The sequence below is a fragment of the Mus musculus genome, chromosome 6 (assembly GCF_000001635.26).
Source record: "Mus musculus strain C57BL/6J chromosome 6, GRCm38.p6 C57BL/6J".
Lineage (NCBI taxonomy): Eukaryota > Metazoa > Chordata > Mammalia > Rodentia > Muridae > Mus > Mus musculus.
This window is the reverse complement of record NC_000072.6, coordinates 68,309,110-68,327,120: the sequence shown is the minus strand read 5'-3', so window position 1 is coordinate 68,327,120 and position 18,011 is coordinate 68,309,110. Positions and strand designations below refer to the sequence as shown.

At 38.1% G+C, this 18,011-nt stretch overlaps 2 pseudogenes and 1 further gene; all 3 read right to left on the bottom strand.

Moving 5' to 3' along the window:
- Positions 1-18,011, bottom strand: part of Igk (immunoglobulin kappa chain complex) — a 3,171,119-nt gene that overhangs the window by 2,399,634 nt on the left and 753,474 nt on the right.
- On the bottom strand, positions 369-1,023 carry Igkv2-107 (immunoglobulin kappa variable 2-107; annotated as a pseudogene). The gene is given in 2 exon segments: positions 369-632; positions 975-1,023. Coding segments are annotated over 2 exon segments (313 nt in total).
- Positions 14,762-15,067, bottom strand: Igkv1-108 (immunoglobulin kappa variable 1-108; annotated as a pseudogene). Its single transcript is given in 1 exon segment — positions 14,762-15,067. A coding segment is annotated over 1 exon segment (306 nt).

Below are 18,011 nucleotides of genomic sequence, written 5' to 3'. Positions count from 1 at the left end.
TGAGAATCGTCTATTCATGTTTGTAAGGTCCAGAAATAAAAATGGTCTTACCATTCAGTGTTGTAATTTAATTCCATTTTATCTTCCCTTCCCTCACCTGTTACTTATACTATAACAAAAAATGGCCCAGTAGACATGTGGTACCTGCCATGGATAACACCTCCTCTAAGATCTTAACTATAAATATTTCTGAGATCTTCAGCTCTCCTTCTCCTCCTCCTCCTCCTCCTCCTCCTCCTCCCCCTCCTTCTCTTTCTCTTCCTTCATCTAAAAGTAAAAATTTGTTCCGATATTTTCCCAACATGTAACACATGTGACTGCTGGGCATTGCCATTTGGGTGGGGTTTGTTCAAGGCTGTATCACTGCGGAAGATACTCTAGAACTTGTTGACATCCTCAGCCTGCACTATATTGATTTTCAGTATGAAATCTGTTCCTGACCCACTGCCACTGAACCTGAGACTCTTGATAATGGGTGGACATCAAATAGATCAGGAGCTCCTGTGCAGTTACCAATTCAAGAATGTCTTGCCATTGCTGTGTAGAAGACACTTACCAGACCTGCAGGAGATGGAAGCTGATTCTCCAGAAGTGACAGGATTGGAAAGTTCATCCTGGGTGACCACTGACTTCTGAAATGAGAGAGGTGAAAGTTATGCACAAACATAATGGTACTTTCAAATAATTTTTCTTTCCTTTGTTTCCTACTTATTGTGTTCACGATTTTCATTCATAGTTCAAAAGAGATCAACATAAAATATCTATGTAAAGAGAACATATAAACTCTCTAGGAATCATCTGGATGATCAACTTTGCTAGTTGTAAGGGTAGCCACAAAAGCCTAGGTTCACCTAGGAAACAAATCCAATGATCTCATGTATGAATAGCACCTGAATCTACCTCTGCATCAGGAGGGCCCAGAAATCCCCACTGCTTCCCCGCTCCCATTCTCCTTTATCTAATTCTGTATTAACCAAGGATCCAGAACACAAGCAACTCCAGGAAATGAGGAGAACACCTCATTCTGAGAACTTGATATGAAGAGTTCTGAGTATTCAAGACAGAAAGAGGGGCTATCTTTTGTTTTGGACTGGCAAGAAGTGGAACTTAGGAAGCATTATGCAAATCCATTGGCTAGTACATCTTTAGAAAAAGAGTCAAGGATAAGTGAAAGCCCATTCTTATGTATGGAGTACATTTTACACTGATACCAGTAAATCAGGACAGGCAGGACATAAATCAGAAGATGTAAGTAAGGTGGCTGAGAGTCCCTATAAGTCATTTCAAAAATCTGAATTATATGCAATAATCATGGTGTTGTTAGATTTTCAAGAGTCTCTTAGTATAGTGACTGACTCTCAAAATGCAGAAATTACAGCAGTGGAAGACCAAATTAATATCCCCTCAGTCTCAGTGTCTAGTTATGAAACCTGTCAGGCTCCTAATAAAAATTTGAAATAATTAGGAAACATTATCAAAGACACTCCATAAACAAGCTGTCCATAAACAAGATACAGCAGAGACTGACAATTTACCTCTACCCCAAGGAGCCACTGCTTCCAAAAAACTCTCAGCCTTACAACTAAGGCAGCTTACTGACAAACACATTTGGATTGATCATTGGTCTGTGACAAAAGAAAAACTGCAGGCATTAGAACAGCTAGTCCAGGAGCAGCTGGAGGCTCAGCATATAGAGGAGTCTACCAGGCCTTGGAATTCTCCAGTATTTGTCATTAAAAAAAGTCTGGCAAATGGAGAATGTTGACAAATTCTCCTGTAAGATTCCTTATAGCCTGGGATCCCATTGCCTTCCTTTTTAACCTAAGGAATGGCCTATCATAGTGCTTGATCTGAGAGATTGTTTTTTTCATAATTCCTCTACATGAATGTGATAAGAAAAGATTTGCTTTCTCAGTACCTACTACCTTCAATAGAGGTCAGTCTCCCGATAAAAGGATGTCAATGGAAAGTCCTGACACAAGGAATGTTAAATAGTCCTACCTTGTGTCAATATTTTGTACAACAGCCATTGGGGATAATTTGCAAACAATTTCCCCAACCCATTATTTATCATTATATGGATGACATCTTATTTGCTCATCCTGATATAAATTATAAATATCATGGAAAAAATGTTTGATGAAGAGAAAAAAAAAAAAAAGCTTACCTTCCTGGGGATTGCAAATTGCCCCTGAACCAAGCACAGATTCTATTAATTACCTAGGACATAAAATAACTCTGCAAAGGTTAGGACACTAAAGGTGCAAATCAAAAGAGATGAATTAAGGACCCTTAATGATTTTCAGAAGCTACTGGGAGAGATCAACTGGTTTCAGCCTTCAATTGGCTTGGCCACTGGAGAGCTAAGTATTTTCAAACCTTACAAGGTGATAAAGATGTAAATAGCCTAAGGAAACTATCAGGTGAGGCTGAGAAGGAGTTAGCTTTGGTAGAAAGGAGATTACAGGATACACATCTAGATCTTATCAAGTCAAAGATGGCCTGCATCTTAGTTATCTTATCTTTACTCATTCCCCTACAGGAATTCTTATGCAGAGGGAAGATTATTTCTTAGAATGGATATTTTTAGCACATAAACAGAGTAAGAAATTTAAAACCTACATTGAAAAGATCTCTGGATTTAGACAAAATGGAAAAATGAGACTTTGACAATTAGTCGAAATGGATCTGTCTGAAATTGTGGTACCTTTTACTGAGGCAGAAATTGCCTCATTATGGACACAAGATGAACATTGGCAAAGAACACACAGTGATTTCTTAGGAGAGATAAACAACAGATACCCTAAAAGCAGGCAGCTGCAGTTCATAAGAACTAATTGGATTCTCCCTCGTATAATAAAGGGAACTACAGTATCTGGAATACCTACATTTTACACTGATGCCAGTAAATCAGGAAAGGCAGGATTCAAATCAGAATATAAAAGTAAGGTATTTGAGAGTCCCTATAAGTCAGTTCAAAAATCTCAATTATATGCAATAATCATGGTATTGTCAGATCTTCAGGAATCTCTTAATATAGTGACTGACTCTCAATATGCAGAAAGTTGTTTTACACTTAGAGACTGCTGAACTTATTCATCAGGATTCTGAATTGACTTCACTATTTATTCAGCTACGACAAATGATCAGAAATAGGAGTTATCAACTATATATAACCCACATAAGATCATGTATACGCCTGTCAGGCAGTCTGGTGCAAGGTAATAATGAAACTGACCAACTATTGATAGGAAGTATACTAGAGGCTCCAGAATTCCATAAAAACACCATATTAATAGCAAAGGTTTAAAGAAAGGATTCTCTATCACTTGGTAACAAGTTAAGGAAACTGTGAGGCAATGTCCTAATTGCTCATTATATAACCAAACTCCATTGCCTATAGGAACTAACCCTAAAGGTACCCAAAGAAATGACATTTGGCAAATGGATGTCTTCCATTTTATAGAGTTTGGAAATTGAAATGTGTGCACCATACTATAGACACATATTCAGGATTTAAATGGGCCTTAGCATCAGAAAAGGCTGATTCTGTAATTATGTATTTTTTTAGAAGTTATGGTCATTATGGGACTACACATACAAATTAAAATGGATAACGGTTCTGTGTATATCTCTAATAAGATGAAGCAGTTTTTTGAATATTATAATATAAAACATGTTACAGTCATATCACATAATCCTACAAGACAAGGGATTGAGGAAAGATCAAATCAAACTCTAAGGGTGTTGCCTATTAGGCAAAAAGGGTAGACAAGAACCCCCAAACATAGATTAAATAGTGCATTATTATTAACCTTAATTTTTTTAAAATAGTCATGAGCAAAACACAACAGCTACTGAAAAACACTGGATTGTGGAAAGAACTATTGAACTAAAACAGCCTGTTTATACTGAGGATATTCTAACATCAGAGTGGAAAATGGGAAATGTGTTACACTGGGGAAGAGGTTATGACTATGTTTCCACAGGAAAAGCAAGTTATGGGTTCCTTCCAAATTAAGAAAAATCAGACATGACAGAGGGAGACCTTCTGAAGACCTCGGTGACAGAGGGAAAAAGGGAGATTAATCAACAAAATTGAATAGATTGTTGGTTTTCAATAATGTCAAAAGTCTCTAGGTAGAGAGTTTAACAATTAAAAACTATCTGCTTCTTATAGGCAGATATCAGTGGAAGTTTGAATCAATTGCTTTAAAGATGGTGTAAAGATATATTGCTCTAACAAGTCTTACAGGACACTCATATTCTGTCTAAAGTGGGCACTCCAGGAATTTTGGGTTTAAATCCTGGTTTGACAAGCTACCTCTTATAAGCAGGTATAGTACATAAAGATGGGAAAGTTGACCTGTAGTTCAGAACTAGATAGGGAATATTAGTCCTGACTCCAAATAAAGAGAGCACGTATAGATAGAAGTGTGAACCAATTGTTTAAAGAAGGTATGATAAAGACTGCAGGAGACTCATATTCTCTAACGTGGACCCCACAGGAATTTTGGATTAATATCTTGTCATGACAAATAAGAAAGGCCTAAATAGGCTAAAATGTGTGTGAATTTGAGTATTGTGATTGTTTTATTGTTCCTCTGGGACAGAGGGCAAGCTACAGGTTTTCCTGGTTACAGGTTGGAAGATATGCTGATTTAAGGAAAAGGTGATTAAGGTATTTACACTTCCAGAGTTATATGGATCAGATTTGATAGAAGGAGGCCCCCTGAAGAACTAGAGTCCACAGAATCAAACAAAAAGGTTATTTTGATGATATTAATATTTTGTTTTGCGATATATATATTACAGAATATATGGTCTTGGTGAATTTCATCATCAGACATGCTGAGCTGACCTGTCTGAATTCCTGATGTCTTGGCTTTTCATCTGCATCCAGTCAGTACATCAGAGACAATTATTGGTGTGGCCTTCTTAAGGACAATGAATTGCTCCATTTTCCCTATTTTCCCCCTCTCTTCAAAAAGATCTCAATGCCCATACTCAGCTTAAAGAAGTTATGAAGTCTTTGTCCCAGTTTCCTAGGCTTTGAGCCTAGGACTGGTTATTATAGGTTATCTTTGATCCTAAAATTGTGAAGTACAAGGCTTATACCCAGTCCTTCTATTGTTGTTATTAGAAACAATTCTGAGATGTTTAAACCAGTGAGTTAAAGGCCAAATAGGAAATCTATGGCTCCAAGTTTATTGTTATGGTGTTTCCAGGTATTTTAATCAGAAATGGCTGAGAGGAGATAACGGAGAACAATCTAGATTACATTACATAGATATTTTGTTTTCAGAAACATCAGAAGTCCATAGAATGTGGTGTTTAATGTTATTTATTCACTTGTTGTTGAGACTAGTCTACTCCTGATAGCTTTTTTTGATAGCTTTTGACTTGGATTCAAAGAAGGCACTGAGCATCTTTGAGTTACCCCAGTTGTGGCAAAACAACCACTAGGAAAGAATTGCCTCATTTCACCAACAGACATAATACTGTCCAAAGAAAGGACACAATAACAGGTCAGGACAGCTTGATTCTGCCAAGGCAGAGTAAGCTAGTCCTTAATATTTCTGTTTCTCTAAGTCTGTCAGATGACCCTGGCCAATAAGCTGAATACCAATGTTCCAACATGTTGAAGTAAGGGACTGTCCAAGTGATCCGTGGTCTCTGTAAATTGGATAAGTTTTTTGAAGCTGTGTTAGGCTTTTCTATATTTTCAGTTAATATCAATCATTCTTGGATTTCTGATGGGGATGAAAAACTACATAGTCTCCTAGCCAACCCAGGCTTTTCACTATGAGAGGAACAGTTCTGAGAGGATGGTTTTCAGATGGCATTCAATGTAAAGCCAAGATATATACAGATGTAGAATTATAAGTCTTTTAAGTAAAGATACATGACAGATGTTCTGCTTAATTAACAAAGATGATGGGCTGGGTGTTAGGTCTCTTGTACTTTATAAATTACAAAATAATAATAGTTATGTTCAATTATACCTGAGATAAAATAGTCTTTGAATTGAACAGAAAGGGGGAAATGTTATGAATAGCCCTGAAGCTAATTATATTTGATGTTAATTCCATTCTCCTGTGAGAGGTTTGGAACAAGGAATGAGTCAACACTCAGGTGATTTCTTGTAAATCAGCTTACCACCTAAATTTGTAAAATAAAGGAGAGCTGATAATTGGGCAGATAAAGGGAAGGTGGATCAGAAGTTGGCAGGAGACTGTCCCTTGATACTAGCTGGGGGCAGGTGAGTTGGCTTCAAGGGAGTCATGAGAGCAGCAGAGCAGATTCTGATCCTCACCTTCCTAGCAGCTGAGACAGCAGGCCTTGCATCTCACAGCACAGTAGAGCTGTCCCTATATATGGGGCTTGCAAGTAAGGTAATCCCAATGGCATGAGCACAGCAGAGTTGGGTCTTCCTCATGGGTACACTGCTGTACCTCTGTTGAGAATTCTGTTTAGCTCTGTATCACATTTTTTAAATTGGGTTATTTTGTTTGTTGGTGGCTGACTTCTCAAGTACTTTATATATTTTGGATAGTAGCCCACTGTCATATGTAGAGTTGGTGAAAGTCTTTTCCCATTCTGTTATCTGTTATTTTGTATTATTTACAATATATTTGCCTTACAGAAGCCTTTCAGATTCAAAGGTTCCCACTTATTAATAGTTTGTCTTACAACCTGAGCCATTGGTGTTCTGTTCAGAAAGTTTCCTCCTATACCCATGAGTTCAAGATTATTCCCCACATTCTTTTCTGTTAGACTTAGTGTATCCACCTTTATATTAAGGTCTTTGATCCCCTTGGATTTGAATTTTGTGCATGATGGCAGATATGTATCTATTTACATTCTTCTACATGCTGACATTCAATTAAGTCAGCACCATTTTTTGAAGATACTTTCTTTTTCCATTGTTTGGGTTTGACATTTTTGTCAAAAGCAAGTCCTTGTCAGGCTCCATCTTACACCCATCAGAATGGCTAAGATAAAAAAAAAGTTAGAACAAGCTGCTGAGGATGTGGAGCAAGGGGAACAACTCTTTCATTGCAGGTGGCAGTGAAAACTTATTCAACCACTTGGAAAATCAATTGTGTGTGTGTGTGTGTGTGTTTGCAAATACGGAAGAAGTTCTACCTAAAGACCCAGCTATACCACTAATGGGCATATATCCAAATGATGCTCCAATATCCCACAAAACACTTGATACATTATGTTCATAGCAGCTTTATTCATAATAGGCAGAAACTGGAAACAACCAAGATGTCTCTCACTGAAGACTAGGTAAGGAAAATGTGGTACATCTACACAATGGAATACTATTCAGCTACTAATAACCAAGACATCACAAATTTTGCAGGTAAATGGATGTAAATTGAGAATATCATACTGAGTGAGGTAACTAAGTCCAAAAACAACATGGATGACATGTCCTCACTTAAAAGTGGATATTAGCCAAAAAATACAGGTAACATGTTACATTCCATAGACCCAAAGAAACTAAACAAGAAGGAAGGCCCAAGGGAAGAAGTTTGAATCTCACTTAGAAGTAGGAATGCAATAGTCATAAGAGGAAGATGGAGGAAAGGAGATGGGATGGAGAGGACTTGGGGAGGGCAATTCATAATCGGGTGTTCAAAAAGACAGAAGAGATGGCCAGATGGCCATGAAAATAAATGGAAAACTGCAACTATGGTGAGGAGGTGTGGGGCATGTTCAGGATGAGACAGAGACCTAGTATAAGGAAAGCTCCCAAGAAACAGTGGAGGTGACTTTAGCTGTGACTCAGTTCTTTGGGGATATGATTTCTTAAGAGGTCATCTCCTGTAGCCAGAAAGGAGCCTCTAGGTTGTACTGAAGACCTTGGAGGTGAGAGAATCTCAAAAATCAAAGGGAGAGACCTTAGATGAAATACTGTACAATGGTTAGAGGAGACTCATATAGTCCATCTCCAGTAGAAAGACAGCATCAAGTGGAGAGACAGGGTTGCCATTCAACAGTCAAAGACTCTGACCCAAAAGAGTTTCTGTAAAAGAACAGAAGAGACAAAAATGGAGAACAGACTGAGGGAAAGGAAGTGCAATGGCAAGCCAAAATTGGGATCTATCAAATGAAACATGGCTAATTAAAAAGTAATGCACTTCCAAGAGGAATTTTATTTAGCTACTAAAAAAACTGAAATGAGAAAATTTTCAATAAAATGTATGGAACTATCAGAAAATTTATACCAAGTGACAAATATCAATGGCATGTGTTCATTCTCATAAGTAAATCCTAATGATTACATTTGAATGATTTATTGTTAAGAATTGTTTTCGCTATTCTGGATTTTTCACCTTTCCAAATGATTTTGAGAACTGTTCTTTCCATACCTTTGAAGAATTGTGTTAGGATTTTGATGGGGATTGCATTGAATCTATAGATTGCCTTTGGTAGGATGGCCATTTTTACTATGGTAATTCTGCCAATCCATGAACATCAGAGATCTCTCCATTTTATGAGATAGTCTTCAATTTCTTTCTCTTTTTTTGTATTTATTCTTTTTTGTTAGATATTTTCTTTATTTACATTTTAAATGTTATCTCCTTTCCTAGTTCCCCATGCAAAAATCCCCTATCCCTTTCCCCCTCCCCCTGCTCCCCAACCCAGCTACTCCCATTCCTGGCCCTGGTGTTCCCCTATTCTAGGGCATAGAACCTTCAATTTCTTTCTTGAGAGACTTGAAGTTACTGTCATACAGGTCTTTCACTTGTTTGGTTAGAGTTTCTGCAATATAATTTATATTATTTGTAGCTATTGTGAAGGGAGTTGTTCCCCTAATTTGTTTCTCAGCCTGTTTATCATTTGTATAAAGGAAGGCTACTGGTTTATTTGAGTTAATTTTATATCCAGCCACTTTGCTGAAGTTGGTTATCAGCTGGGGGAGTTCTCTGGTATAATTTTTTTGGGTTGCTTATGTATACTATCATATTATATGCCATTAGTGATAACCTTATTTCTTCTTTGTCTATTTGTATTCCCTTGATCTCTTTTTGCTGTGTTATTATTCTAGCTAACACTTCAAGTATTATGTTGAATAGATATGGGGACATCTATGTCTTATTCCCGATTTCAGTGGGTTTGCTTCAAGTATGTCTCTATTTAATTTGATATTGGCTATTGGTTTACAGTAAATTGCTTTTACTCTGTTTAGGTATGGGCCTTGAATTCCTGATATCTCCAATACTTTTAACATGAAGGGGTATTGTATTTTGTCAAATGCTTTTTCTTCATTTAAGGAGATGATAATGTGATTTTTTTTCCCTTGAGTTTGCTTACATAGTGGATTACATTGATGGATTTTCGTATATTGAAACAACCTTGCATCCCTGGGATGAAGCCTACTATATCATGTTGAATGATGGTTTTGATATGTTCTTGGATTCAGTTTCAAGAATTTTATTGAGTATTTTTGCATTGATAATCATAAGCGAGATTGTTATAAAGTTCTCTTTTTTGGTTGGTTCCTTGTGTAGTTTAAGTGTCAGAGCAATTGTGACTTCATAAAATTAGTTAGGTAGTGTTCCTCCTCTTTCTAATTTATGGAATAGTTTGAGAAAATTGGTATCAGGTCTTCTTTGAGGGTCTAATAGAATGTTGTACTGAATCCATCTGGCCCTGGGCTTTTTGGGGGTGGGAGTATTTTAATGACTTGTATTTCCTTGTGCAATATGGACCTGTTTAGATAGTTTACCTGCTCTTGATTTAACTTTGGTATTTGTCATCTGTCTAGAAAACCATCCATTTCACCTACATTTTCTAGTTTTGTTGAGTATAGGCTTTTATAATAGGATCTGAATTTTTTTTTAATTGCCTCCATTTCTGTTGTTATGTCTCCCTTTTCATTTATGATTTTGGTAATTTGGATACTGCCTCTTGGGTGGGAGGATTTAATAACTTCTTCTATTTCCTTGTGCAGTATGGGCCTGTTTAGATAGTTTGGCTAGGGATTTATCAATCTTGTTGATTCTCTCAAAGTACCAGCTTTTGGTTTTCTGATTCTTTGCATGGTTTTCTTTGTTTCTATTTAGTTAATTTCTGCCCTGAGTTGGACTATTTCTTGCCTTCTACTCCTCTTGGGTGAGACAGCTTGAGCAATCACCATCCCTGACCTCAAGTTTTACTACAGAGCAATAGTGATAAAAGCTGCATGGTATTGGTACAGAGACAGGCATATTGATCAATGGAATAGAATTGGAGACCAAGAAATAAAACCACACACTTATGGACACTTGATCTTTGACAAAGATGCCAAAAATTACAATGGAAAAAGGAAAACATCTTCAATAAATAGTGCTGGTCTAACTGGCTGGCTGTATGTAGAAGAATAAAAATAGACCAACATTTGTCAACTTGTATAAAGCTCAAGTCCAAGTTTATCAAGACCACAGCATAAAACCAGATACACTGAAAATAATAGATGAGAAAGAGGGAAAGATCCTTGAATTTATTGGCATAGGGGTAAATTTCCTCAACAGAACTCCAATAGTTCAAGCTCTAATATCAAGAATTGATAAAAGTGACCTCATAAAACTGGAAAGCTTCTGTAAAGCCAAGGGAATAGTCAGTAAGACAAATTGACCAACTACAGATTGGGATTTTTTTTCACTAACCCTACGTCCATTAGAGAGCTAATATTCAAAATATATAAATAGCTCAAAAAGTTAATCACCAAAAACGCATGAAACTCAAGAAGAACTAAGACCGAAGTGTGGACACTGTGCCCCCTTCTTAGAATTGGGAACAAAACACCCAAGGAAGGAGTTACAGAGACAAAGTCGAACTGTGACGAAAGGATGGACCATCTAGAGACTGCCATATCCGGGGATCCATCCTATAATCAGCTTCCAAACGCTGACACCATTGCATACACTAACAAGATTTTGCTGAAAGGAACCAGATATAGCTGTCACTTGTGAGACTAAGCCGGAGCCTAGCAAACACAGAAGTGGATGCTCACAGTCAGCTATTGGATGGATCACAGGGCCCCCCAATGGAGGAGCTAGAGAAAGTACCCAAGGAGCTAAAGGGATCGGCAACCCCATAGGTGGAACAACATTATGAACTAACCAGTATCCCGGAGCTCTTGACTCTAGCTGCATATGTATCAAAAGATGGCCTAGTTGGCCATCACTGGAAAGAGAGGCCCATTGGACTTGCAAACTTTATATGCCCCAGTACAGGGTAATGCCAAGGCCAAAAATTGGGAGTGGGTGGTTAGGGGAGTGGCAGGGAGGGTATGGGGGACTTTTGGGATAGCATTGGAAATGTAAATGAGGAAAATACCTAATAAAAAATATTAAAAAAAAAAAACCAACCAAAAAATGGGGTATAGAACTAAACAGAATTTTCACAACTGAGGAATCTCGAATGGCTGAGAAGCACGTAAGGAAATTTTCAAAGTACTTATTGATCAGAGAAATGCAAATCAAAATGACCCTAAGATTTCACCTTACACCAGTGAGAATGTTTAAGATCAAAACTTCAGGTCACAACACATGTTGGAGAGGATGTGGAGAAAGAAGACCCTCCTCCATAGCTAGTGGAATTGAAAATTGGCACAACCACTCTGGAAATCAATCTGGAGCTTCAGAAAATTGGAAATAAATCTACTTGAAGACTCAGCTACATCACTCTTGGGCATATACCCAAAAGATGCTCCACCATGTCACAGGGGCCTGTGTTCCACTATGTTTATAATGGCCTTTTGTATGATAGTCAGAACCTGAAAACAACCTAGATGTCCCCAGACAGAAGAATGGATACAGAAAATGTCATTCATTTACACAATGGAATACTACTCAGTTATTAAGAATGAGGATATCCTGACTTCTGCAGGGAAATAGATGGAACAAGAAAATGTCATCCTGAGTGAGGTACCTTAAACCTAAAATTACATGCATGGTATATACTCAGTAATAAGTGGACATTAGCAAAAAAAAAAAAAAAACCCAGAATTCCCATGTTACACTTGACAGAACTCAAAAAGTTCAACAAGCTGAAGTGGCCAAGTGAGGCAGTCTCAGTCACAGTTGGGAGAAAAGAAAGCAATCACAAGGGGGAGACAAGAGGGAGAGTAAGGGAAGGACCAGGGAGGGAAAGTGTACAGTGGTGTGGAGAGTGGGGGAGTGAACTTATAGAGCCCACTTCCAGTAGGAAGACAGGGCATCAAATGAGGAAAGGGGTGCATCCCTCAATTATAACTCTGACCTGTAATTGTTCCTGTATGAAAGAATTACAGGGTTAAAAATGGAGAGGAGCCTGAGAAAAAAAAAAAAAAAGAAGGTCCTGTGACAGACCCAAAGAGGGATCTAGCTGAAGTGCAAGGTCCCTCTTTTGATCTGTCTGAGGCTGTGGAACACTCAAAAAAAGGGACCTCGAACAACTGCACTCTAGAAGATCCAAGGAGCAGCTGAAAGAATCAGAGGCAAATAGTTGCCCTCAACCAATGAAGAGAAGCAGCTGATCCCTGTAGTTGAATTAGGGAAAGACCAAAAGAAGCTGAGGAGGTGTGTGACCCTATAGGAAGACCAGCAGGATCAATTAATTTGGACCCTCGAGATCTTTCAAACACTAGACCACTAAACAGTAAGCATATATCAGCTGATATGAGTCCACCAAGTCACATACAACAGAAGATTACCATTTCTGTGTTCATTCAGAGATGATGCACCTCACCTTTAAGAGACTGGAGGCCCCAGGAAGTTTAGAGGTCAGGTGGCATGGAGGGGTGGAGAGGAGGTATGGGATGGGGGCGGGTAAATTATGGAGTATAAAAATAAATAAGTAAATAAATTAATTAATTAAAAATAAAAGAAAAAATGAATCATTTATCTGGAGTCTGTAAACGTAAGTTAGAAAGGAGTGATGAGAGCAGAATTAAGTGTAGACCTTAAGGAGGCATGGAGATAGTACTGCACAGATACATTGAGGCTTAAGTACCTTAAGTACTGCCAAAACAACCAAAGCAGGAGAAGAGTGCACACAAAGCATGCTATTTACTTGAACTGGGCAGCAAAACCTGACCCGTCAATGACAGGAGCTGCTTTCAGACATATTTTCATCATAAGGTGAAAGTAAATTCAAATTATAAGAAGAGAGGTAGAAGGCTCTAGGGGAGCCAGGAACTATCTAAAATGGCCCACAAACTTTCTCTTTCTCTCTCTCTCTTTCTCTCTCTCTTTCTTTCTTTCTTTCTTTCTTTCTTTCTTTCTTTCTTTCTTTCTTTCTTTCTCCCCCCCCCCTCTCTCTCTCTCCCTCCTCTCTCTCTTTCTTTCTTTCTTTTTGTTTGTTTGTCAAAACATAATGATGATTTCTAACCACAATAGAACAAATGATGCTGAATGGTGGAAAATTGTAGCTAAATCTTGGCACAGATGCACATGGTTTTTTGTTTGTTTGTTTGTTTTAGTGTTTTTTTGTTTGTTTGTTTTCTGTTTAAATAATTGCTAAGAGGAATGTTTGGGGACATAGTCAGCTCCTGAGTCTATGCTCCTTCCACTGACAGGACAGGTTTTGCTGCCTATTGCAAGAAAATATAATGCTTTATGTGGACTCTTCTGCTTTGCTTGTTCTGGATTTTCAGACCCCAACTGTAGAATTTGTGCGCGATATGAAAGTAGACAGTGAGGATACTAATGCTTGAAATGTTTACACATTGATATGGCAGGGAATAGAAAAGGAAAGGCTGTTGAATTGTAAATAAAAGTATGAGTGTATACCAAAACCACTACAGAAACATGTTATTTTTTTAATTCTAAGGTGAATAATGATCTCTAGAGGTGACAGGTTCCTAGTGTCATGTATAGGTATCGGCATTATAACAGCAGTCCCAAACTCACAAGACAATAAAGGCTATTGTCAGTTTTTTTGATTGATGACCAGAAGGAGGTCACAAATACTTATTACTAAAGAGACAACATACATTTTAGTGGAAGAACATAGAGAGGTAATAACGAAGTCAAACTGAAAGTCTACTGCTGGATTGCTAAATATCACAGTTCTAGAAGAAGCCCTTCAAATTCCCAGTGGATTAAGAAATTTTCATATATTTTACTCAGCTGTGGACTTCATATCTGGAAATAATGTATATCTCTTTAGCAGGATATTAACTACAGCAGTGATCCCCATCAGAGGGTTAAACTAAAAGATTCTTGTTAGATCTGTGATGCATTGAGAAAACTATGTCAGAAAAGAAATAACTTTATGGATAAAAGCATTTGGTGAAAGTTACAGAGTCAATGGAAATACATCATGCAAGTGGAATAAAAACAGAAGATAATAGACATATGCAATGGAATTTAAATCAAGAGCTTAAAATGTGGGAAATGATGTAATTATTAGTAAGTGAGACAATTTAATAAAGAAATACTTCCCTGTTTCCTGTCTGCTTTACCAGATAATGTTGAATAACAAAGAAAGACAACGCCTGTAGGAACAGAAAGGGTTTACACTCAGCTTTACTACAATCATTGCTGATTGCTGAGAGGCTACCTCTTCACTATTCTCATGGGGCAGATATGATATCATTGTTATTGTCACCAGTGAAGCCAAAAGGAATGACCAGGGAGCTGTAGCCAAGATACACATGCCCTCAGCTGCACCCCATAATCTGCAGATCCTCAACACTTCTCTCTCACATAGATAAGTAACTTATTTGACAGCTGGGAACCCAAGCAAGGACATTTTTGTTAAGGTCTGCATCACTGTGGGAGGTAAATGTGTACCTTGGAAGCAATAATAAACTCCCAAATCCTCAGGCTCTACTCTGCTGATCTTAAGTGTGAAATCTGTCCCTGATCCACTGCCACTGAACCTGTCTGGAACCCCAGAATTTCGTTTGGAAACCTCATAGATCAGGAGTTGTAGAGACTGGCCTGGCTTCTGCAGGTGCCAATCCAAATAGGAATTTCCATTACTGTGTACAAGGCTCTTACTAGATGTGCTAATGAAAGATAAGTACAGAATCAGGTACAAACTTCATGAGCAATCTTCTGATTTTTTTAATACATTACAACTGAAATGTTTGTTTATAGATACAATTCTTTATATATTAAAATTCCTGTCCTAACAAAACAAGTGAAATAGAAGCTCCAAGGTGCTTCTATACATAACTTAGACCATCTCATCTATCCATGTCATAATCTTCATTGTAGCACAGGTTCTCTCCCACCTGGAACCTCCTTCTCACAAATTATACCCAACAGGCACCATCCTGGAGGATAATACCTGTCTACTCACACATGGCACAACACATGTAGTGAGCAGTGTGACCCAGTTCTTGTGCTCCCTTCCCATTTTCAATTCCTCTGTTCTCACCAGGAATCCAGAACAACTGCACCAACAGCCTACCAGGCAACTTCATTTTGAGGAGGAAGCCTGAGAAGACTTTTCAGTCACAGAAAGAAGACAACTGACTTTTTATTCAAAACTGGCAGAGGTGGATCTTCCCTGGGGAACAATATGCAAAGGTCTGGTTTGGTGTTGCAATACAGATAGAGGGAAGTACCCCAACAGCTTCTCATGATTGCAAAAATAACAAAACCTCTTCTATATTGAAGAGGGCACATGTGCTCACAGATAAGCAATGGAGAAACTAGCAAAGTTAGTTACATAGGGGTATCTCCTCAATGGAGGAAATATATACTTGGTTTTCACCTAGAATACTTGGAATGGATGTTCATAGTAAACTGATGACCTTGTCTATCTATAAGGCCTCACCCAAATTCCCTAGAATCTCTCTTCATGGGCTTCATCATTAGTTTCCTTTCTCAGTCAATTGAATCCACCCTTAGGGGAGAAGTCACATGTACTTTGCAAAAGAGTTTCAAGTCTTAGGCTTACTGTGCAAATGAAATTGAGATAAAAGTTTTTGTTTTCAAATGTTTTGCTGTACTTAAAAAATGTCTAAAATATACTGCCTCAATGTCAAACTTCAAGCATTTGAAATACCATCAGCCATATACTGAACTGAACACAGGATCCACAGTGGAGGAACTAGAGAAAGGACCCAAGGAGCTGAAGGGGTCTTCAGCCTCATAGAAGGAACAACAATATGAACCAACCTGTACCCCAAGAACTACCATGGACTAAACCAACAACCAAAAAATACACATGGAGGGACCCATGGCTCCAGCTGCATATGTAGCAGAAGATGGCCTTGTGGGACATCAATGAGAAGAGAGGCCCTTGGTCAAGTTAAGGCTTGATACTCCAGTGTAGGGGAATGCCAGGGCAGGGAAGCTGGAGTGGGTGGGTTAGTGAGCAGGGGGAGGGGGAGTCAAGAGGTTTTCGGAAGGGAAAAGAGGAAAGGAGATAACATTTGAAATGTAAATAAAGAAAATATCTATTAATATAAAAAGGTGCTTCCCACAAAAAGCTAATTCAGTGCATTTTATTATATTTATTAATATAATTAAATAGCAATATTCTCAGTATATGCAAAACCTGAAAAAAGTTGTTTACTTAAAAATTTAAACAGTTTGAACCTTCCCATCCCATCTATTGTGAACTGATTACTTATAATACCAAACTCGGTCATCTGAAAGTAAGTTAAAATCCAAACAATATATCCCCTAGTAGTTTATTGTGAGTTTCCTTTCAGCAGGAGTATCATGTTACATTTCTCAATAAAACTATGATATATCCCATCTAAAACATATGTCTCTTTAAAATTCTGGAAATATTCTGAAAAATATCTACAGAAACAACACAAATTCCAGAGAAGCATGTCAGATAAAGGAGTATATGTGTTGCCCTGTTGTGAATATCTGCAGTCTGCATTCCTCTGGATTACTCGGATTCCAGCCTTCCTTGAAAAAAAAGTATGTTGTCCATATCCTTTCTCATATTTAAGGGTGGTGTGGGCACACTGAGAAAAAAAATGCTTTCTCTTTCATCTCTAAAATATCAAATTTTACTTTTTGTTTATTTATTTATTTATTTACTTATTTATTTATTGTATATGGGTGCTCTATCTGCATGTACACCTATATGCCAGAAGAGGACATCAGATCACACTATAGATGGATATGAGTCACTATGAGGTTGCTGAGGATTAAAATCAGGACCTCTGGAATAGAAGACAGTACTCTTATCTGCTAAGCCATCACTTCAGCCCTTAAAGTATACCCGGATATAAGAGACAATTTGTAAAACACATGAAACTGAAGAAGAACGAAGACCAAAGTGTGGACACTTTGCCCCTTCTTAGAATTGGAAACAATCACGCATGGAAGGAGTTACAGAGAAAAGTTTGGAGCTCAGACAAAAGGATGGACCATCTAGAGACTGCCATATCCAGGGATCCATCCCATAATTAGCCTCCAAATAATGACACCATTGCATACACTAGCAAGAGTTTGCTGAAAGGACCCTGATATAGCTGTCTCTTGTAAGACTAGGCCGAGGCCTAGCAAACACATAAATGGATGCTCACAGTCAGCTATTGGACAGATCACAGGGCCCCCAATGGAGGAGGTAGAGATAGCAACCAAGGAGCTAAAGAGATCTGTAACCCTGTAGGTGCAACAACATTATGAACTAACCAGTACCCCAGAGCTCTTGACTCTAGCTGCATATGTATCAAAAGATGGCCTAGTAAGCCGTCACTGGAAAGAGAGGCCCATTGGACACGCAAACTTTATATGCCCCAGTACAGGGGAACACCAGGGCCAAAAAGTGGGAATGGATGGGTAGAGGAGTGGGGGGGAGGGTATAGGGGACTTTTGGGATAGCATTGGAAATGTAATTGAGGAAAATACGTAATAAAAAAATACAAAAAAGCAAAAGTTTCATTTCAGCTGTGCATTGGTGATACATACCTTTAATTCCAGCACTTTGGAGGCAGAGCCAGGCAGACTTATCATTTAGAGGCCAGCCTGGTCTACATAGTGAGTTTTGGGACAGCCAGGACTACACAGAGAAACCATGTCTTGAAAAAGCAATAAATAAATAAATAA